The sequence below is a fragment of the Electrophorus electricus genome, chromosome 19 (assembly GCF_013358815.1).
Source record: "Electrophorus electricus isolate fEleEle1 chromosome 19, fEleEle1.pri, whole genome shotgun sequence".
Classification (NCBI taxonomy): domain Eukaryota; kingdom Metazoa; phylum Chordata; class Actinopteri; order Gymnotiformes; family Gymnotidae; genus Electrophorus; species Electrophorus electricus.
The window spans coordinates 10,915,236-10,937,015 of NC_049553.1; the positions used below are offsets into that span (position 1 = coordinate 10,915,236).

General features: G+C 39.8%; 1 protein-coding gene and 6 non-coding genes across 8 annotated transcripts; 2 read left to right on the forward strand and 5 right to left on the reverse strand.

Moving 5' to 3' along the window:
• The first annotated feature begins 103 nt into the window (after positions 1-103).
• On the forward strand, positions 104-17,911 carry gba2 (glucosidase, beta (bile acid) 2). 2 transcript variants are annotated; one of them, XM_027011490.2, is made up of 17 exons: positions 104-598; positions 1,008-1,339; positions 6,677-6,768; positions 6,851-6,966; positions 7,462-7,680; positions 7,841-8,080; positions 8,409-8,665; positions 9,008-9,133; positions 9,363-9,547; positions 11,124-11,228; positions 11,373-11,480; positions 12,275-12,426; positions 12,727-12,833; positions 12,980-13,122; positions 13,689-13,813; positions 15,024-15,215; positions 15,495-17,911. In XM_027011490.2, the coding sequence occupies exons 2-17, from the start codon at positions 1,149-1,151 to the stop codon at positions 15,693-15,695; spliced, it is 2,559 nt and encodes an 852-aa protein (XP_026867291.2). In that variant the 5' UTR covers positions 104-598; positions 1,008-1,148; the 3' UTR covers positions 15,696-17,911. The 2 variants fall into 2 exon arrangements, with proteins under 2 accessions (XP_026867291.2, XP_026867292.2); XM_027011491.2 differs by having other exon boundaries at positions 105-598; positions 1,230-1,339.
• Positions 17,912-19,553: 1,642 nt separating this feature from the next.
• On the reverse strand, positions 19,554-19,627 carry trnan-guu. Its single transcript has one exon. It is a non-coding gene; the product is annotated as a tRNA-Asn (tRNA).
• Positions 19,628-20,559: 932 nt separating this feature from the next.
• On the reverse strand, positions 20,560-20,632 carry trnak-cuu. The gene has a single exon. It is a non-coding gene; the product is annotated as a tRNA-Lys (tRNA).
• Positions 20,633-20,833: 201 nt separating this feature from the next.
• trnan-guu lies at positions 20,834-20,907 on the reverse strand. Its single transcript has one exon. It is a non-coding gene; the product is annotated as a tRNA-Asn (tRNA).
• Positions 20,908-20,979: 72 nt separating this feature from the next.
• trnak-cuu lies at positions 20,980-21,052 on the reverse strand. The gene has a single exon. It is a non-coding gene; the product is annotated as a tRNA-Lys (tRNA).
• A 201-nt stretch (positions 21,053-21,253) lies between these two features.
• trnan-guu lies at positions 21,254-21,327 on the forward strand. The gene has a single exon. It is a non-coding gene; the product is annotated as a tRNA-Asn (tRNA).
• Positions 21,328-21,565: 238 nt separating this feature from the next.
• Positions 21,566-21,638, reverse strand: trnak-cuu. Its single transcript has one exon. It is a non-coding gene; the product is annotated as a tRNA-Lys (tRNA).
• Positions 21,639-21,780: the final 142 nt, after the last annotated feature.

The following is a 21,780-nucleotide window of genomic DNA, read 5'->3' on the forward strand; positions in this document are numbered from 1 at the left end:
GCCCTATCAATGAATAAAGAATGGAAAGTAGGTCTTCACGATTCTTCCTCTATATAAATAAACATTGGTTTAGTCTTTCCCCAGAGACAGTCAGTTCACGTCACTGCAAACACCGTGAAAATTTATTGTACGTGCATGCAGCTCGGCTCTTATGTATTAACTGAACAATCCGGAGAGGCCGTTATATCTCTCCCTAGTTTCATATGGAAAACATTTTTTTTTTTTTTTTTTTTTTACATCTCCATGTTTTCGGCGAAGTCATACTTAACCCGCTTATACCTATGATGAAACTAGACAACAGTGTAAAGCGGCTGCAAACCCCGGATGGATTCTTGGTCGCGCTGTAGACAAATTCACAAACGCATCCTGTCTTCAGGTTCCTATGTGGCTGCCGAAAATGCGCGTAGAGCCGCAGGCATGAGAGATTTGCCATGGCATAAGCAGAAAATAACTATTTGCAGTAACATTCGTGATATGTTTACAAAATGATTCCGGAAAATGTGATTGCGAGTGGACAGTTGCTAGACTAATTTGAGAGCTTAATTTACAGAGCCGATCCGGGGCAGTTGGACTGACTGATTCTTCTGACTTGGAGGTGGTAGGTTAGAGTTCTGTGGCATGGTTTACTGTAGTGTCGTTGACTGTTTTCCTGTGCAGCTCTTTTGTGTTTAGGCTAGGCTAATAGCTACGATAGCAAGTTTAGATTCTACATACAGAAATATCGAGACAAGCTCATTCCACAATCAAATGCATCTTCAGGGTGTAGCCTAACTGTATAGTATTGAGTATATTTCATTTACATATCGATCTGTGAGTATCATTAGCAACTAGCTTGTCCTGTCATCTCAAAGAAAAAGTTAACGACCATTATTGATATAATTAGCTACATATTATTGTAAGGTAGAATACGACGCTGCGACAATTCGTTAACATGTCACTTAGATAGCTTATGCGTTCTGTGATTTTATGGTGTGATAAAAACAGGACACACCTTATTCCACCTACAGGCTTTCAGTCTTTATACCTTTCAGCGAATGAAAACTGAGGCCACATAGTGACAGGACTACTAACTGCAAAGGAAACCGGTTTTGCGCACAAATGCGCCCCTCATTTGCAACAGTTTAGCCCTCGGTCAACAGGTCAACAGTATGGACTTAAACGACAGCGCATCGTTGGCAGAACTTATGGCCGGATACAGATCCACTGAAACGGGATTCCGTGTTCCAAAGGATGGCTGGAGGATATGTCTGGCGCACGAGTTCAAGGAGAAAAGAAAACCGTTCCAGGCTAAAGACGTGTCGCTATCTAACATAGTAGAACACATTGGTCTAGGTGTCAGGTAAGCGTCACAAAACGTTTTAAAATAAGGAAATTCAGAAAATAAATAAGCATGACTAAAGCACATGACTAAAGCAGCCAATGATACGGGGTTCTGGAATGATCTAGGATTAATGGGTTCCCTGTTGCTATGGTGCGTGTTACCAAAGAGCTGTGGATACTGTCAGATAAACAGAATGTTTTCGCTTGTTTGAAATAGTCTGATGCATGAAAAACGTATATTTCACAACGATCCCTAATAGTTTTTTTGACAGATTTAACTTGCTCCCAAAATTCCCATGATAGAAGAAGGTTTATATGGGCATATAGACCATATCATTTTCACTAGATAAATATTGCAAAAGAGATTTTATTCCATGATCGTGTTCAACTGAAAAGGAAGATGACAGGTTTGCAAAAACTGCCTAACCAGTTTTGTTGGTATTGATTAAACTGTGAACTCCACCCGTGCAGTTTTCTTCATGGATAAAACATTTCTGGTAGTAACTGCTGGTCAGTTCATGAGTACTCATTTAAATTGTTCAGGAATTGTTCACATAGGTCTTTCATGTAGATTTGGTATTCAGTGGTTTGTACCAACTAACTATGAAAACAGAGCTTAATGACCTTAAAGTGCTAATCATAAATTGTATACATTTGTCCATTCCTCTGTCCATTCTTTCCAGTCATGTGGATGTATAAATATGACTCAAAGCCACCATAGCACATACAGAAGGGTACTTAGGTCAGAGTTTCCAATCAAATTCCACTCCATTTGATTTCAAAACGAGAAACTGTTTTTGAGAAGTCACTGCAGAATGGAAGACATCTGGAAATAAGCCCAGTATAATACAGATATTATCATACAGCTAAAGCTCCACTTCAAAGGGAAACATTTCTGTTTTACAACTAAAATGGTCCCGTCACTAATTAATAGTTTACTGTACAGGACATTTTGACATTTGCTCAATACAATCTCAAGCCTGGTTGGCCATGTTATTTTTTGTGCAAAGGCCAGATGTACAGCCATAAGGAAGTTATAGTTAATAATTGATCCACAGTGATCATGAATAGCACTGTGGTATGTTATTAATGTTTGAACTCTGCATCATTAAGGCTCATGAATTTACAGTGGAACTTCTAGCTCATATTTCAGCATCTGTCACCAATAGAAAGCCCTGTTTATAGACAGCTGACCAGAGCAAGGCAGCCATTTACAGTCATGTGAAAAACAATGTACACCTTTGAATTCTATGGTTTTACATATCAGGACATACAATGCCTCCAAGTAGTATTCAACCCCCTGCAGATTTGGCAAATTCAACAAGTTGCAAATAATTTAGAGCCTTCAAACTTTGAACAAGAGTAGCATTTCTTACCAGCTGCCAAATATTACAAACAAAAAGTAAAAGTTGCTCAATTACATTATAATACAAAAATTAGGGTCAATTATTATTCAACCCCTAGGTTTAATATTTTGTGGAATAACCCTTGTTTGCAATTACAGCTATTAATCGTTTTTTATAAGACATGATCAGGCCGGCACAGATCTCTGGAGAAATCTTGGCCCACTCCTCTATGCAGATCTTCTCCAAGTTGTCTAGGTTCTTTGGGCATTTCTTGTGGACTTTGATATTGATTTTCTTCCACAAGTTTTAAATTGGGTTAAGGTCAGGAGACTGACTAGGCCACTGCAACACCTTGATCTTTTCCTTCTTAAACCAGGCCTTGGTTTTCTTGGTCATGTGCTTGGGGTCGGTGTCCTGTTGGAAGATGAAATGGCGACCCATCTTAAGATCCATGATGGAGGAGCAGAGGTTTTTGGCCAAAATCTCCAGGTGGCTGTGGACCAGATGGCCGGGCCCCTTGGCTGAGAAGCAGCCCCACAGCATGATGTTGCCAACACCATGCTTGACTGTAGGGATGGTATTCTTGGGGTCGTATGCAGTGCCATCCTTTCATCAAATGCCCCAGGTGTGGTCGGCACCAAAGACCTCGATCTTGGTCTTATCACACCAGAGAACCTTGAACCAGTCTGCTTCAGAGTCCTCTAAGTGATCATGAGCAAACTTTAGACTGGCCTTGACATGATGCTTTGAAAGTAAAAGGTACCTTACGGGCTTGCCTGGAACGGAGAGCATTGCGGTGGAGTACGTTACTTATGGTATTTATTGAAACCAATGTCCCCACCACCATGAGATCTTCCAGAGTTCCCTCCTTGTTGTCCTTGGGTCAGCCTTGACCGCTCGGACAAGCCTGGCCTCAGCACGGGAGGAAACTTTGAAAGGCTGTCCAGGCCGTGGAAGGTTAACAGTAGTTCCATAAGCCGTCTGCTTCTGGATGATGCTCCCAATGGTGGAGACAGGTAGGCTCAACTCCTTGGAAAGGGTTTTGTAGCCTTTGCCAGCCTTGTGACCCTCCACAAGTTTGTCGCTTATGGTCTTGGAATGCTCCTTCGTCTTTCCCATGTTGTCCATGTATGAGTGCTGTTCACTTGTTTGGGGAGGGGCTTTTATAGTCAGAAAAGGTGGGGGAAAAACAGAAAATTAATCCAAGCATGTGAAGCTCATTGTTCTTAATACCTCAATTACTTCTTAATACTTGAGGGAACCAAACATAATTCTGTTAGTTTAAGGGGTTGAATAATAATTGACCCTCTGGTAAACTTTGCAAATAAATAAATAAATAAATAAACAGAGAAATAACTTTCTTTTTTGCTGCAGTGCATTTCACATGTCCAGGTCCATCTACAGTCCAAATTTCAAAATGCTAAGTTAACTCCAAATGTGTAAACCTGCAAAACCTGCAAGGGGTTGAATACTACTTGGAGACACTCTAATAAATCCACTCGTCCTTAGCATGTCTTAAAATGAGGTAAATTAAAACTTCAGTTGAACAACACTTTTCAAATGACAAATGACAAACTTTTCAAATGACAAATGACAAACAAGGCCAAAATGCAGAAGCAGTGTGTGAAAAATGAAGTACACCCTTACTGTTTCCATAGGTGTTGCTAATCAAATGCCCTTGATTAATTGATCATTAGCAAGTCAGCAATTCTATAAAAGCAGAGGTTTTGGCAGTTTATTGGTCTGGAGCATTCAGGTGTGTGTTAACACAATGCCAAGGAGTAAAGCCATCGGCAGTGATCTTAGAGAAACTGTTGTTGCTACCAGCCAATCTGGTAAGAGTTATAAGGCCATTTACAAAGAATTTGAAGTCCATCATTTTACAGTAAGATTATTCACAAGTGGAGAGCATTCAAGACAGCTGGCAATCTTCCCAGGGATGAACGTTTCAGCATATTCACCCCAAGGTCAGACTGTGCAGTACTCAGAGAAATTACAGAAAACCCAAGAGCTACATCGCAGACTCTACAGGCCTCAGATAGCATGTTAAATGTTCAAGTTCATGAGGGAAAAAGATTGTACAAGCACGGCTTATTTGGAAGGCTTGCAATGAGGAAGCCTCTTCTGTCTTAAAAAAAACACGGCAGGCACGCCTTATGTTTGCCAAGTTGCGTCTGAACAAACCACAAGATTTCTGGAACAATGTCTTTTGGACAGACAAGACCAAAGTGGAGGTGATTTAGCCATAATTCACAGTGCCATGCATGTCAAACTCCAAACACTGCATACCAGCACACACCTCATGCCAACTGTCAGGCATGGTGGTGGAAGAGTGATCGATTTGGGCTTGTTTTGCAGCCACAGGATCTGGTCACCTTGCAGTCACTGAGTTGACCACGAACTCCTCTGTATGGCAAAGTATTCTAGAGTCAAATGTAAGGTCATCTATCTGACAGCTAAAGCTTGATCAAAATTGTTATGCAACAGGGTAATTATCCCAAGCACATCTACAGCAGAATGGCTGAAAAAGAAAAGAATTGAGGTGCAATGGCCCAGTCCAAGTCCAGGCTTTAACTCAAATGAAATGCTGTGGCTGTGCATAAATGAATGCCCTCAATCTTCAATGAACTGAAGCAACATTTTAAAGAATAGTGGGCCAAAATTAATCCAGAATGCTGTGGGAGAATGATAGTCAAAGAAAACTATTCAAGTTATTACTGTGTACTTTGTTTTTCACACATGGCTTCATCTATGTTAAATACATAATGAGACAATGGCATCTGTTGTATGTCGTTCATCTGAGGTTGTATTTACCTAATTTTAAGACCTGCTGTGGACTAGATGATTTTTTTTAATGTCCTGATGATATGTAAAACCATAGAATTCAAAGAGGGTGTGCTTTTCTTTTCACATGACTGTATATGTCTTGATTCCACCCCCGCCCCAAGTTTTTTCATGTTTCCGAACAGCCTGTTGGTTTTTTTCAAAAGCCATGCTACACAAATTTGCTCACACCTCAGATGCCTCGTGGCTGCTCCACACACAAAACAACAACTGCAAAAAACACCAGCCGGAAAGACAAGGAGAAAAAGGGGAAAAAAAACAGGGTGAGCTTTCAAATCCTGTTACAATTCGTTCTGTGGTCAAGCCTTAACTGAATTGGTGAATCAGTTAATAAACGGATTATATGTAAATAAATAATCAGGGGGGTTGATGGTGGTAGAGAGAGGCAGAAGTTGTGTGAGGATGTGAGATATTCGAAAATAATAAAACAAGCTGGAGATTAAAAAGATTAAGGTGTTTATTGAATTACAAGATGCATACAGATATACAGCTGCATTTAGTAGATATTTTGTACCCAGAGCTATCAGGCTGTAAGTATCTGTAAAGACGCCCTAAAGGATATTGCTTCACATGTCTGCTACATAAACTCTTAAAACATGCAAATAATACGAAGAAATGTTTATAATATATCTCTTGGAATTATATTCCATAAATAAACAGCAGTGGAAAAACAAGGAGTGAGTAGGTGTGGTTTGGGCGTGTTGTTATATTTATTTTGTCTATTGAATACATTTAAATAGTGTTGCCTTCATAAAGTGCTCTCTATCTTGCATGATCTGCAGAAATATAAATTTTTGGCATTTATCAGAGGCTCTTATCTTGATTAGCTTACAAAAATGCTTTGTCATTTACTCATAGAATGTATCCTAGCCAGTACAGTAGGTTAGAGTTCAAGATGCCTTTTAACTAGAATACTGTTGAAATACAGAGATCAATGCTGATACCTAGAACTGTGAAACATGTATAAGATCTATGTCAGACTATACATGCTAGAGTTTTGGTTACCTAACAGGTGCAAGATCAATGATCATTTTAAATATTCCACAAATAGATAAATTCTTGCACCTTTGTATCCCAGGCTAAGACATATCCTTGATCTTTTGAAATAGTAGCATTTATCAAATTATCTCTATATAATCTCTCTCATTTCACATATATGTGCACAGGTATCTAAAATGGTGGTACAAGAAAACGCAAGTCGAAAAGAAAGCACCCTTTATTGACATGTTTCGTGCATTGCCTCTAAAACAAATTTATGGTAAGTGTTGAGACTTGCACTGAAATCTAGCCTATTTCAGAGTGTCAGTGGTCAATGCTAAAGAAAAGCTTTCTTCCTATAGGGGTCCCTCTAGGTGGTATTGGGGGCGGTACCATTACACGTGGATGGAAAGGGGAGTTTTGCAGGTGGCAACTCAATCCAGGAATGTACCACTACAAAACTGTTATTGCTGACCAGGTAAAGCATCGGAGTTCTCACATGATCAGTCAAATGATTGGATTAGCCAAAACACTAAAGCACAAGAACATGAAATTAAGGCACTTCATTTGTTTATTGAAAGGAGAACTTTGAGATTGACAAATGCTATTAAATGTACACCAGTAAGGTGTTTCGTATTTTTGCCACAAGGCTCTTGTTTCCAGCAGGTCTTGGACTAACCTACTGAATCGTTCATGCGATGAACACAGTACCAACGCTCAGTGTTGCAGCATTACTCTGTGATTGTAGTGAGGGAAATAGCATTTATGGCATAAATAATGCAAAAAATAGAAATCCTGGTAGAAATTATTATTGCATTTATACCATACCTTAATTACTTTTCTGGAAATATATCTGCACAATAATATAATACAATTGAATATAAATGTAATAAAAAAACAGCTTTTCCCCAGCTCACTTCAGTATGTAAGAACCTGTCTATCTCCACTCCTCATCACTATCTGTCTCCTTTAGTTCACAGTTTGCCTCCGTCGGGGGGATCAGACCTTGTATCAGCAGGTGCTGTCTACTGATCGGCCGCACACACTGCAGGGCTGGAACTGGGGCTTCTGTGGTGAATATGCCTTTTACCACGCTCTGTACCCTCGAGCCTGGTCTGTCTACCAGCTACCTGGTCAGAACGTCACGCTCACCTGCAGGCAGGTGTCGCCTGTCATCCCTCACAACTACAAGGTGATTAGGCAATGGATAGCATCAATCAAATACCGGTGTTTTTGTGCTTCAGGTTTGCCTGTGTTCATGCAGTGTATGCACTTTAACACTGCTAGATCTGCTCTTTTTATATCTAAATTTTCTCTCTCTACCTCAATCTCTTTCTACCTCTCTCTCTCAGGACTCCAGTCTGCCTGTTGCTGTATTTGAGTGGCATATAGAGAACAAGAATGACTATGCACTGGATGTTTCCATCATGTTTACCATGGTTAATGGGTCAGGCCACAAAGACGATAAAAGCGGGGGGCACTGGAATGAACCATTCCACTTGGAAAAAGAAGGGGAACGTGTGTCTGGGGTTTTGCTCCACCACTGCACACCTGTGAACCCGTATACTCTATGCATGGCAGCACGAGAACAGGTGATGCTCCTTACTGTTGGGGACACCTCAAGGGAAAATGCTAACATTTAACTATCAAGCATGATGCAGGATATGTGAATAGAGAGTAATCATGGGTCATGCAAGCTGCTCTGTACTGTAGACTACTGTAGGCTGAAGTTTCTAAGGGCAAGTTAGAGAAATTAAAAGGTTGACTGGCTATATAACATTGTATTATACAGATGCAGCAAAAAGAAAGGAATCTTTACCTTTTAAAAATGCTTGCATTAGTGATTGAATTGTGATTGATTGTGAATGTTTGGATGCACTCGTGTTTCTGTGTGGTGTGTATGCTATGTGTCGGTGTTAGTCCAATAGAGAGATCAGCCATCAGACGGCGTTCAATCCAGAGGGCACCTGCGGCGCTCTGTGGAATGACCTCATTAGCGATGGGACACTGGGTTCACCCTCAGGCTCCAGCCTGCCCACACGGAGAGGGCAGAGGGTGGCAGCTGCACTGGCCGCAGGCTGCTCTGTGCCTCCTCATGGACACAACAGTGTAGAGTTCAGCCTAGCCTGGGACATGCCAAAGATGACATTTGGCTCAAGAGAAAGAGAGCACGTCAGGTACATGCGCGCACACACACTTTACTGTTTACGTTGCACAGGTTTTCAATAATATACAGTATAATGTGAAGTCACAATCAAGTGAAGTCAAAATTATGGCTTGGTCTGTTTTGCTCCCACATTTTCCTTAAGCATTAATAAAGTATATTCCTCCATCTATGCATTCATCCGTTTTTCTTTCTTTACTACTAAAAACACATTTCAATCATATAGTTTTACTTAATTTACTAATTTGTAATATTAGGTTGCTACAAGTGCACTATTATTTATTCTTTACTAAGTGGAAACTTTTGGTATTAATCACAAAACATTATCAGGGTTTGTGTATTTTCCTCCTGTCAGACGATATACCCGTTACTATGGTACCAAAGGGGACGCAGGCCCGTCTATCTCTCACTATGCACTCACACACTACAAAGAGTGGGAGAAGATGATTGAGGAATGGCAGACACCCATTTTACAAAATAGGTAAAGAGATCCTTCTGTTAAAAAGCTAAATGTAAAGAACTGTCCCCAAATAAACTAGGCAGGGTGATTTGTCATAAGCATAATATTTGTCAGTTTCCTAAGATGAATTGTGTTGATTAAAAAAGTCAATTTTTGTATTTCATTTGTATTCAAATAAATGCTACATTTTGCACTATAATAAGCTTACTTTTGACTTACTCTGTGCTGCTTATATGTGTCTGTGTTATAGTTCTCTGCCATCTTGGTATAAGTCGGCATTGTTTAACGAGTTATACTTCGTGGCGGATGGTGGGACGGTGTGGGTTGAGCTTCCCGAAGACTCTGATATCAGTGGAGGACTCCGCTCAAAAGATGGCGGTCTTCCAGGCCAGCCCCATATAGTGAAGGAATATGGCCGCTTTGCTTATTTAGAGGGTGAGTGAATGCTAGCCTCAGCTTCTTCAAAATATCACGGCTGATGGCACTGATGCAGCTAGGCACCTTTTGTGTTACCTTTTTTGTGCTATTACTTTTTATGCTAGCTAAGGTTTTGCGAGTTCTAGTGTCAGTAATATAAGTAGCTTACTTGTATGTTTTAATAGCACTTTAGCATAGATTGTCCCATAGGGTAAAACATCTTTGTTGTCACATTTCTCTGAATTATGTGCCTTAAATTTATTTAAACAAAAATGTGTAAATCACTACTGACGACTAGAGACAGAAGCTTCTTGCCCAAGGAAACATCAAGGCAATGTTAAAAGACTAAAAAGTGTTTATGTTGAAATAAATATACCAATACAAGTAGCTGTCTCTTGCTCTTATGGACATAATACTCAAACATTTGAATGGTTCAAACCTGTGTGTATGTGTGTGTTGTCTTTTTTTTAGAAGGAATGTCATTTTTGGCCAATTTTGACAGCTACAGTTATACCAGTTTTGAAAGTTATACCAGTTTAGAGTTTTGTAAACCCTCAAAACCGGTATAACTCTAGCTTTCAAACACAGTGCGGGCCCCACACTCCATTTCTCTCTGTAACATCCCAGGTACTTCCAACCATTACCATAACCTCACGGTTTCTTTTGAGAACTCCCTGGTATCACCATCCGAAGCTGCCCATAGCCTGGGCATAACTTTGGACAACCAGTTGTCGTTCTCAACTCATGTTTCTAATCTGATCCGGTCTTGCAGATTTCTCCTTTGTAACATGTGAAGGATTTGGCCCTTTCTCTTGTGGGAAGCTGCCCAGGTGCTTGTGCAGTCTCTTGTGATCTCAAAGCTAGACTACTGCAATTTGCTACTTGCTGGTCTTCCTCTAAGAGCCATCAAACCTCTACAACTCTTCCAGAATGCAACAGCATGACTGGTCTTCAATCTTCCAAAGTTCACACACGTTACTCCGCTCCCTTCATTGGCTTCCAGTAGCTGCATGCATCAGATTTAAAATTTTGATGATTGCCTACAAAGCCAAAAATGGACCAGCCCCTTCATACATGAGGTCAATGGTCAAAGCCTGATCCGTACCTCGAGTACTTCGAACCTAAAGTACGGCTCAGCTTGAAATACCTTGCTTCAGGTCTCGTGGACGACAAGCATCGAGACTACTTTCTGTCCTGGCTCCAAGATGGTGAAATGAACTCCCACTTGCTGTCTGGACAACAGAGTCCCTTGCAGTCTTCAAATGCAGACTGAAATTAGTACTAAATTAGTACTTATTGTAGGGTATTGTTTATTACACTGATGTTGTCTAACAAACTCTAGCACTTATTGTTTATTACACTTATCATTATTTAAGATGGACCTTATGTATTTTGTACTTCAAGGTATCAGTAGTGATCCCTCTGTTTCTACAGTATTCCAGATCATTGATATATCAGACTCTAACCTACTCTACTGGCTAGGATGTATTCTATGAGTAAATGACAAAGCACTTTTGTAAGTGCTCTGGATAAGAGCGTCTGGTAAATTACAAAAATGTAATGTATTGTAAACATGTTTTTGCTCTGTTCTCAGGTCAGGAGTACCGGATGTACAACACATATGACGTGCACTTCTACGCCTCTTTCGCACTTATCATGCTGTGGCCCAAGCTTGCTCTAAGTCTGCAATACGACATCGGTAGGAAGAGCTGAATTCACATACTGTACCAGATCGGACAGTGTTGTGATGAAATACTGTCTTTGCTTGCTTGTTTGTTTTGAGTCATAGTCAACTACCGCCCTGTTCAAACACACTCGATTTTGACCTGCCCCTTCATCCTAGCTGGCAGTGTGGTACAGCACGACCCTACTGAAAGGCTGAATCTAATGAGCGGTCACTGTTCACCAGTCAAAACCCGGAATGTAGTACCTCACGACATCGGAGACCCAGGTCAGTAACATGCGGGAAAAGGCTATATAAACTGACTCCGCAGTGATCTGTGCTTCCTACAGCACTTGTGGTGACTGTTAATTGGATTCCTGCATAAAATCTTGCCCTTTACAAAGCTGGGCTTATATTTCTCCCCCTTATATCACGTTTATCGCTGTAGGAGTGTTTAAGAACTGTTGGCACCAGTGTTTTAAGATATGGGATCCCTTAAAAGAACAAGGGCCAAAGGGACATCTGTTTTGATTCCTTGATATTTCTTTCACATTTCTAATATTTTTGTTGCTTACCTTATTAACTTGTTTCACTAGCATTTAGCCGTTACCTAGTAGCAGCTAATCTTCATTAGCTTAGCCTGTTACTATAACTGATATATTAAATTTACAAACCCTATATCAATAAGAAAACTTAACTTATAATAATAATACAAAAAATTCTGAGCTTGCCAACGTTAAATCTCCACGTCATGTCAGTCCCGTTTCTGCTAGCTGTGCTCCTCCCTGAGCAAGCCAAAGCAGCCACACAGCATGTTTAAGCCTCAAGTGTATACATTTGCATTATGCATTATTATGCATTATTTATCCTTTTACCTCATATTTCAATTTAAGCAAGTACAATCAGCTCTTCTGTCATTATTTACCTTCAGGGTCAGTTGCAAACCCTTTCTGTGAGCCTTTATGTGCTTTAAATTTGCTGATAAGAAGAGATAACTAACTCAAATAACTTTGCTACCACCCTAGTTAATTCACTTTACTGTTTGACTAACTGTGTGTAAATCTGTGTGTCACGTTCACAAGATGATGAGCCATGGCTGCGTGTCAATGCTTACATGATTCATGACACAGCCGACTGGAAAGACCTGAACCTCAAGTTTGTTCTCCATGTGTATCGTGACTACCACTTAACTCAAGACACACAGTACCTGAAGGACATGTGGCCCATCTGTCAGGTGAGCTGCAGGTCTCCTGAACGGGTGCAGAACTGATTTAAAGGGGAAGAGGCGGAACGACTCTCCAAGCATTCTGTGGTGTAAGCAGTGAGGCCTGGTTAATGCCCAGAAAAGATGTAAAAATGCAATGCCTTTATTTTGCTTGCATGCATGTTTTGTTTTTGCCATAAAGATTAATAACTTATTAGTATTGATATTATACAAATCAAGTCATTAGAAAGAATCAAAAATATGCTGCATGAGATGTGCATGGTGGCCAGACCCTCACTTGTCTTATCTGGCATCGTTTGGTTGTCCTAGGCGGTTATGAAGACTGAAATGAAGTTTGACAAGGATGGGGATGGTCTTATAGAGAACTCCGGCTATGCTGACCAGACTTATGATGGATGGTCTGTGACAGGACCCAGGTTAGTTGTTTTATATATTTGTAATTCTCACAGAATTTGACAGAACCTTTTTTTAAAAGTCTACTGGAATAATCCTGGTATGATGAGCCTAGTTGCATTTACTTCAGTGTGGCCCAGGATTCATGTTTGATTGGTGTGTGTTTCAGTGCGTACTGCGGGGGTCTGTGGCTGGCATCAGTGTGTGTAATGTGCAAGATGGCACGGCTTCTGAATAGTGATTCTGTCTATGAGTACTATCAAGATGTCCTGAAACGAGGCAGTGAAGCCTTTGACAAGCTACTGTGGAATGGCAAGTTTAGCACACACGTCCGGGACAGTCCTGCACATGTGTCCAGAACAGTCCTGCACAAGTCCTGAGCACACATGTCCGGGACAGTCCTGCACAAGGCTTGAGCACAGCACACACTGCCAGGACAGTTCTGCACAAGGCCTGAGCACACATGTCTGGGACAGTTCTGCGCAAAGCCTTATCTGTACTTTGCAGGGAAGCAAGATGGAAATGCTGCATTAGGGAAGCCAGACTTGTTGGCTCATTTTAAAAACAGAAATGAAAGTACAACAGAAGACCAGTAAACATCTTAATTTTATCATACTATTACATGTCTAGTTTCATAATGTAACCCTTATCAGACAAGGAGTTAAAGTTTGGTGTAAAACTAAAGATAAGATCTTTGTTTATTCTGATGTATAGCTATGTAGAGTGGATGGGGATTCACATCTGGAGCAGTTCAAGTAAAAAATACAGAACTGAATTTGACAGGTATTCATGGGGCTTGGACGTGATGAATCCTGAACTGAACACACCAAGTGTTATTCCCTACTGAATTACAATTCTTCCCACCATTTCCTTTTTAGGGAACTACTATAACTATGACAGCAGTGGAAGGAGCCTGTCCAACAGTGTAATGTCTGACCAGTGTGCAGGTCACTGGTTCCTGCGGGCGTCTGGACTGGGAGATGATGATGATGATGAGTTCCAGGTTAGTTCCTGAATTTCTTTTTGCAATGTCATTTTCTTCATCAGTCAAGCCATTATTTTAAAGAAGGTCTATAATCACACTAGCAAAGCAGCAGATATGCGGGAGTGTCCAATCTAATCTATGATTTCCCCGGCTACGCTGTGTGAACTTTCTTTGATTATTTGAAAACGCAACCCAAAAAGCCCAACCCAAACCCAACCCAAAAAAGAATACTGAACAATAAGGGATACACATATCCCAGTTTGTCCTTATTTGACACCGAGTACCAACCTCGGCAGCAAACACACAGCAAAGGTTGCCTTTACAAATATATCTTTGGTAATTGATTATTAATAGTAGCCTTTCTGCATTTTTAAAATCACCACTGAGGTGCTGAAGTAGTAAATATGGTCAACAAAAAATTGCTATCAACTGGTATAGAGTTATGATGTTACAAATTTACAATGACCTTGACTCAGAAACAATATTGAATGAAGACAGGTCATGTCTGACTGATACCTGTTCTGTTTAATCAGTGCAAATCCCAATCCATCCATCAGATCTGTACAGCACTACTGATTAGCACCATGTGAATTAGGAATCAAAAGGGTGTTACAAGAGGAGTATAATGCCAGTGCTGAGCCAAGCCAGGAGCCAGGCTTCAGAGAACACTAGAAAAATATCAGACATCTAACTAGGTGCGAGAAATTGGGTCCTTCTGCGATAAATGACAGCAATCACTGAAACTGTAAATAAGGATAATTCACTTTTCTTCTGAGTGTAAATCTCCTTTTAAGAACATAGTACTAATGGAGATCAGCATTCTGGTGGTACTTTTGCCCTTTTGTCGTCTCCATCTCTGATCAAGTGAGTGTCTTCTAGAATACTGAATGTAACTGTTGTCATACGGCATCTTGGCACATAAACTGTGATGCAGCAACATTTCAAGTTTAGAAATATATACTATCTAGTTTTTAAATGTTTTCATTTACGTAAATCTTTTCCAGATGAGCAAATGGAGCTTTCCGTATTTGGTCAAATAGCTTTAGTTGTTTTGTTACGTATAAAGGAAATTTTCTCCAAGCACAGAACCCACATCTTATCCACATGCATGTAACCTTTTCTTTCATTTATTTATTTGTTTATTTAGCCCTTGTCACTGCTTCTAATATCACTGTAATACTTAACTTATAGTTACAGATTCTTCTACCTCACAAATGTCTTTGCTCAGGTTTTCCCAAAGCACAAGGTCTGTAGTGCTCTGCAGACTGTGTTTCGTCTGAATGTGATGTGTTTTGGGGATGGGCAAATGGGTGCCGTGAATGGAATGAGGCCAGAAGGTATGCCGGATCGCTCCAGTGTGCAGTCAGATGAGGTCTGGGTCGGTGTAGTCTATGGGCTGGCAGCCACTATGATTCATGAGGTATGTAAAGGGTTTGGTAATGACTAACATATGCTGGACACCAAATGTCTTGGCTATTTAATTTGGTAGTTTAGCAACTGCTCTGTAATTTATGGTCTGAACATTCTTTTTAAATTTCATATTGATGATTAAACAAAGATATTTATCCATGATACTGATATTTGGTTTGCTTTTTGCACATTTTCTAGAATATCTGAAAATGTTCCAGGTATATTACCTCATGCTCAGTTGTGCAGTGTTGTATATGTATTTGTTTAAAGTAATCTCTCACTCTCTCAGGGTATGTTGAAAGAGGGTCTACACACGGCTGAAGGTTGTTACCGCACAGTGTGGGAGCACTTAGGAATGGCTTTTCAGACTCCGGAGGCATATTCTGAGAAAGGAATCTACCGGTCCCTGGCTTATATGAGACCGCTCAGTATCTGGGCCATGCAGCTTGCCCTGGACAATCTGTCAACTCCGACTCAGACTATGGGTTAAGATAGTGATCAAACACATCCTGATATGGATTCACAGAATGAGCTGGTTAAAGAGAACTGCCATTAACAAAAGTATGTGCCTCATCTTCTGATGGACATAAGCCCTCCACAACCCTTCAAACAAATCCATATATAACAAATACACATTAAAACTATTTTTTTCTCACTTGAGGACACGTGTCGATCCTTATAGTATCTTAGCATGTAGTTTTGAGATTAGGGTGCTACCATTTGGGGCTCCAGGTTTTAGGAACAATACAATTTTATTCAGACATACAGTAGATAAATTATTCAAGCAAGATAGTAAAAGCATGAGATTCTTAAACGAAAGAATTAGAAAGGGCTAAATGCTTGAATTTAGGAATGTCAAGTTTTTAAAATATTAGTTGACAATTTTTATTGCCATGCAAATATTGCAATTTTTTTTCCTTTTGACACTATTGCAGTGTATATAAGTAATGTAATAATTAACGTAAACCTTTATAAAGAGCTAGATGTCAACCTCATTGTTTTCAACTAATATAGTTTACTGTACAATCTGGGATTGATTATGACTAGGGATGTCGCAGGATGATTTGAAAGATCTGTATCAGTCTGTCAATGCATACACTAATGGATATGAAGCCCAGTCAAATTCTGATCTTTTGGTTACATTATTTTACCCATTATATATATTTCTCAAAATACACTTTTCTGTGTAAACACCTTTTCCCAGATTGCCCATAGTACAGCCTCAGCCCTGCATGCAGAGCTGTTGGTGAAGATGTTTATCTAAGATGTAGTCTGTCCTGTGCAAAGTTCAGCTCAAACAAAGGTCGCGATGAAAGTATGCTGGATTTGACTCATGGATCTTGATCTTATGTTGCCCTAGTTCACAGCCAGTTAGGGGATGAGAGTAACAGCTCCATTAAATCTGTGATTTCATCATATCAAGGTAGCTATCCATGGAACGGACAGATTCCCTCCTTTTTAACTATAGTTACATTTGTCTCTTACCTTTTATTTTTTCCTCCAAGAGGTTCATACTTGTTTGGATGACACACGTGCATAAACATTAAAAGGAAGGCCTGCTGTAGCTGAATCAGTGAGGGTGGACATTTTAAAACCTAGACTGACCTCCTAGAACCCAGACTGACCTCCTAGTACCTAGACTGAACCTAGATTACTTTTAGATGTTGGATTAATTGTACAGATTTTAATACATCTGAAGTGTGCGCTGTACAGCAATATTACCTAAGAACATGCAAGTCCCATCAGGACTCAGTATAAGCAGATACTAAATATCAGATGACAAATTAGGTTCAGAATTGTAATGGGAAATCACTAGTTACTGTATACCAATTCTCAACCTAAAGTTTGAGGTGCACTGTTGGATTACACAGGGTCTGAATATTTTAATATCCCAAGATACAGGAAACAGACTGATTTAAGACACTCTGTCTTTCACCTCTAAATCTGATGCACATTTATTTTGTATCTCGATTTTTTAATGCCATTTTTTATGTCTATCTGATGTAATGAAGAGTGGTTTAAGACAATGGAACAAGAGAATGCTACTTTTTGAAGTTGTATGTAACAGGGTAACAAAGAAAATATGTTTTCTGTTTTGATAGAAACATTCAAAGTGCATTATCTCATTTGAAAAGCTGGATAGAAATTATAAAACTTCCACAATAACACTAGAAGGTTTTAGACACTTTTTTGTGATGGAAACATTTTTCAAATAAATGTTAATGCAGCAAACATTACATCAGGGATCAGTTGTTATGGTCCAGTTACATTACAGTTCTAGACTGAAATGAAGCAGAAAAAGACTGAATGCAGTAATTTAACTGATAACTGACGTTATATTACATTCAAAACACCCCCTGAGATATCAAGCGCACTGTTGTATCCTTAGGGGAGACACTGTTGCATAAAACCATAGGAGACTCAGCTGGTTCACACATCAGATTGATCTGTTCATCTATTCTGGAAAGCAAGAAATATTGATTTTTATAAGAACTCCTTATTTGCTATCTCTTGCAATGGATGCATGATTGTAGAATATAATGATTGTGTGAGATGAACACAGTAAACTCAAGTAACTGATCAGATGATCATAGCATACTTATGTTGCATCTGTCTATGGCTTTGACAAATCAATACTGTACACCCACTTTAAAGAAATAAGACCTAGCTATAGATCTAAATAAATTAATATATCAACAGAAATGACTAAGAACTGAATGTGTTTTATTGCATTTTAGAATGACTTTAAGAAATGAATGATCATAATGAACAATACAGTTAGTGAGGAGGCAGAATATAATAACCATATAAACCTAATACATGAGAATTAGCTTACTTATCAAAAAATCAAAAGCTACTTGACACATTGTTGATTGCATCTTGGAAAATGAAACTTTATAGAGGAAGAAAAATCATTGTCACCATGTTCTACAGAGGAAGAGCGAAAAAAAAAAAAACATCCCAAATGACCTAAAAAAAATTATTCCAATATTTTTGGTATAATTTCTATTGGTCCATTCATCAAGAACGTTGCTACAATGTAAAAAGGAAATTGAAATGTTTGGTGGTATAAAACATGACAAGTAGGTATGCCTAGATCTATTAATCCACCATCCACAGCACAGTGTTTCATGCAAGTGTCAATGAGAACCTCCAAATGCAGCACATCAGCAGGACCAGAGATTTAGCTTGGGATAAAGTTCTACTGCTTAAAGGTGCAGAATGGAAAACGTTTCACCTTGGCCCTTTTGAATAAGGAGAGTTGGATACATGGAACTGACATACTGCTATAACCCAGGCACAGCCAAAGCTTTTAGAGTTCTACAGGTATCATGAAGAACAAAAGAATGACAGCTGAGGAACAGGGCATGGTGAACATGCATGTTTAACAGGATCCTGGCTAAGTTGTTAGTTTACTCTACATTTCACTCCGGACAGTTTGTCAAACCCTTACATAATATCAGGAAGGCTTTTTTCTGCACACTTAACACATTACCTCTTCTCTCTCCTATTGTGTGGGAAGAGGTACCAAAGCATTCAGACCCATAAAGCCAGACTGTGCAACAGTTTCTTCCCCCATGCTATCAGACTCTAACTCCAGAGGCTTACAACACATATTTAACAAATACTGTATTACATTTAACTATATAGTATTCTTAAATGAGTGTATTGGCTGTTACCTCAGTGAATGCTGCATGCTGTAATCTTATCTGTGATAATCCTCAGGGTCGTGCACTAGTCGGTGTTGCCCTGTATGCTAGATTTATTTATTGTTTCATATTTATTGTTTACACTTATGTTCTTTTGTGTTGCACCATGGTCCTGAAGGAATGTTATTTTATTTCACTATATACCTGTATATAACAGAAATAACAATAAAAAGCCTCTTCACTCTAACTCAACTAGACAATGGTCGGATGTCCACATTGACCACAACTGTAAAGAGCCTGTCCACAAATGGAACTACAAAGTAATATCGCACTGTATTGGCAGTGCTGTAGGATAAGTTCAGGTGTGACATGTAGCTCCAGACTTTGTCCACTCTTATGTTTTTCTGTTGTTTACAATTCATATTATTACTGTTAAGAAAATACTGATTCTGACCCAATACCTAAAGGTTAATCCCTGTGTTGTGCAGATACCAAAAATTCATTTTTTGATGGATAAAATGCTTATGGTTAGCATCCTCTTAAACAAGGGCTGTTATTCTATAGCTGTGGTTAAAACTAAATAGATTTTATTTACGTTGCATAATCTCAAATTATTTTTACTTACCAAAGACAAATTTAAATTATACACATCTGACCAAATAAAGCAGTGAGAACGTTGGTGGAAGAAAGAAAGCTGACGTCCCTGGGTGGGCTCGAACCACCAACCTTTCGGTTAACAGCCGAACGCGCTAACCGATTGCGCCACAGAGACATTAACAGAGCGCAAGATGAAATAACAGAAGAGCAGGAGAAAGAGTGAATTGGCTATGTTCGAGGCCCAGTACCTATGACCATTTTGAAAGCAGACGTCATGTAAACTGTTTTCACGGTTGTGTTTCGAGCTAATTCTAGGTAGCGATGTCCAATCACCTTTCAGGCTTCTACAAAGAATTGGCCAACCACGAGCCGTAATCGCTATTAAGCATTGGCGATGACGCAATGATACATAGGGCCTATCACAGGTCAGAGCACGACCAAGAATGTCTGACCACTGACCAATCACGTCCCGGTCGTCTACCAAGAATCCAGGGTGAGTCCATCGACGGACGGCGGGATATTTAAACCGGCGAATTTTCGAGAGCATTTCGTCCGCCTTTGGAACGTTTATGTGTACTACTAGGTTTATTTCATAGTTTGAGGTTTTCTTCCTTTAGTACGTTAATGTGTACTTCTACGTCTATTTAGCATATTGATAGAATGATTGATAGTGGCAGTATACAGAAATCCAAGACCTGAATAGTATACAGAAAACCCAATATATACATTTAGGACTTCGTTACTATATATGTGTATATGATGATGTCTGCATTCAGGCTTAATCTGTTTGGCCATTAAATCAAGTGGGATGCTCGAGTTATCTGCCCATTTTCCATATTTTAATTGTGAAAATCTCCATAATAGTATCCATAATAACTCCAGATCTTTAACTGTTACTGGGAGACCATTGAGGTCCATTAAGTAATTAGAGAGCGAGGAACCAGCTGTCTCTAGGCCTAACAGAAGCACTCCACACAAAAGTCAGGATGAAGTGAGAAAGGGTTGAACATCCTGTGTCTGACGTCCTTTATGCATTCGCCTAATCCCAACAACATTTTCGAGTCTATCTACCAACTGTACCACTGAGAGACGGTGGCAAAAGATAGGCGCCCAACGTGGGGCTCGAACCCACGACCCTGAGATTAAGAGTCTCATGCTCTACCGACTGAGCTAGCCGGGCTGCTCAGGCGCTTTTTTGTTGTGAGACTCAAACAAACACACACACACACACACACACACAGACACACACACACACACACACACACACACACACACACACACACACACACACACACACACACACACACACACACACACACACACACACACACACACACACGAGTAAACAGAGTAACAGCCAAAAAAAAAAAAAACCCTCCTCCGTCCCTGGGTGGGCTCGAACCACCAACCTTTCGGTTAACAGCCGAACGCGCTAACCGATTGCGCCACAGAGACAGCTGCCCTTAGATTTAATGAGGTGTGAAAGTGTGAATTGATTCTACAAATGGCTTAACAATAAAGAAGTGACGCCCAACGTGGGGCTCGAACCCACGACCCTGAGATTAAGAGTCTCATGCTCTACCGACTGAGCTAGCCGGGCTGCTCAGCACAATTCACAGGTGCATAAAGTAAGGACTAAATATGCATAAGGTAGGGACTTAACGTACATAAGTGTAGTTTGCGTTGTTATTGTTATTGGATAGCAAACACGGCTAATAGGCTAATGCAATATCAAACACAAGGTGAAAACCCACGACAAGAAGTTAGTCAAGTCATACCCCTTAAAAAGCCTGCGCATCATGTCTCTGTGGCGCAATCGGTTAGCGCGTTCGGCTGTTAACCGAAAGGTTGGTGGTTCGAGCCCACCCAGGGACGTTCATGTTTTTTAAATTTTGTGGTTCAGCCAGTTTGGCCTGCTTCCACGTAGTAAATAACCTCTGAGTATATAACCTCTGAGTATCCCATGATAATTTAAAAAATCAAAATAAATGTTCAGTAGAGGATGAATATTTTAAAGAAATACAACAAGAACGTTTGTAACGTATGAAATGTGTTATGCTTCAATCTCAAATGTACTCATTTCAAGAATATATGCATTAACAATAAAGAACTCCGCCCAACGTGGGGCTCGAACCCACGACCCTGAGATTAAGAGTCTCATGCTCTACCGACTGAGCTAGCCGGGCTACGACTCAGGCAACAAAAAAAACAGCAAAATACGATGCATCTATTTCTAGTATGCATAGTTTCATACATAAAGCTTTATATTTATATATTTTTGGAGCGTATACATAGCAAGTTAGCTATCCTAGCTAATGTTAATTCTAC

What these genes read in the sequence shown, in the direction of transcription:
- gba2 (XM_027011490.2), top strand. Translation starts at nt 1,149, where the DNA reads ATGGACTTAAACGACAGCGCATCGTTGGCAGAACTTATGGCCGGATAC. An exon ending in ACACCCATTTTACAAAATAG is followed by an intron (nt 9,134 to 9,362) that starts GTAAAGAGATCC and finishes TCTGTGTTATAG; the next exon opens with TTCTCTGCCATCTTGGTATA. An exon ending in ATGATGATGATGAGTTCCAG is followed by an intron (nt 13,814 to 15,023) that starts GTTAGTTCCTGA and finishes GTCTTTGCTCAG; the next exon opens with GTTTTCCCAAAGCACAAGGT.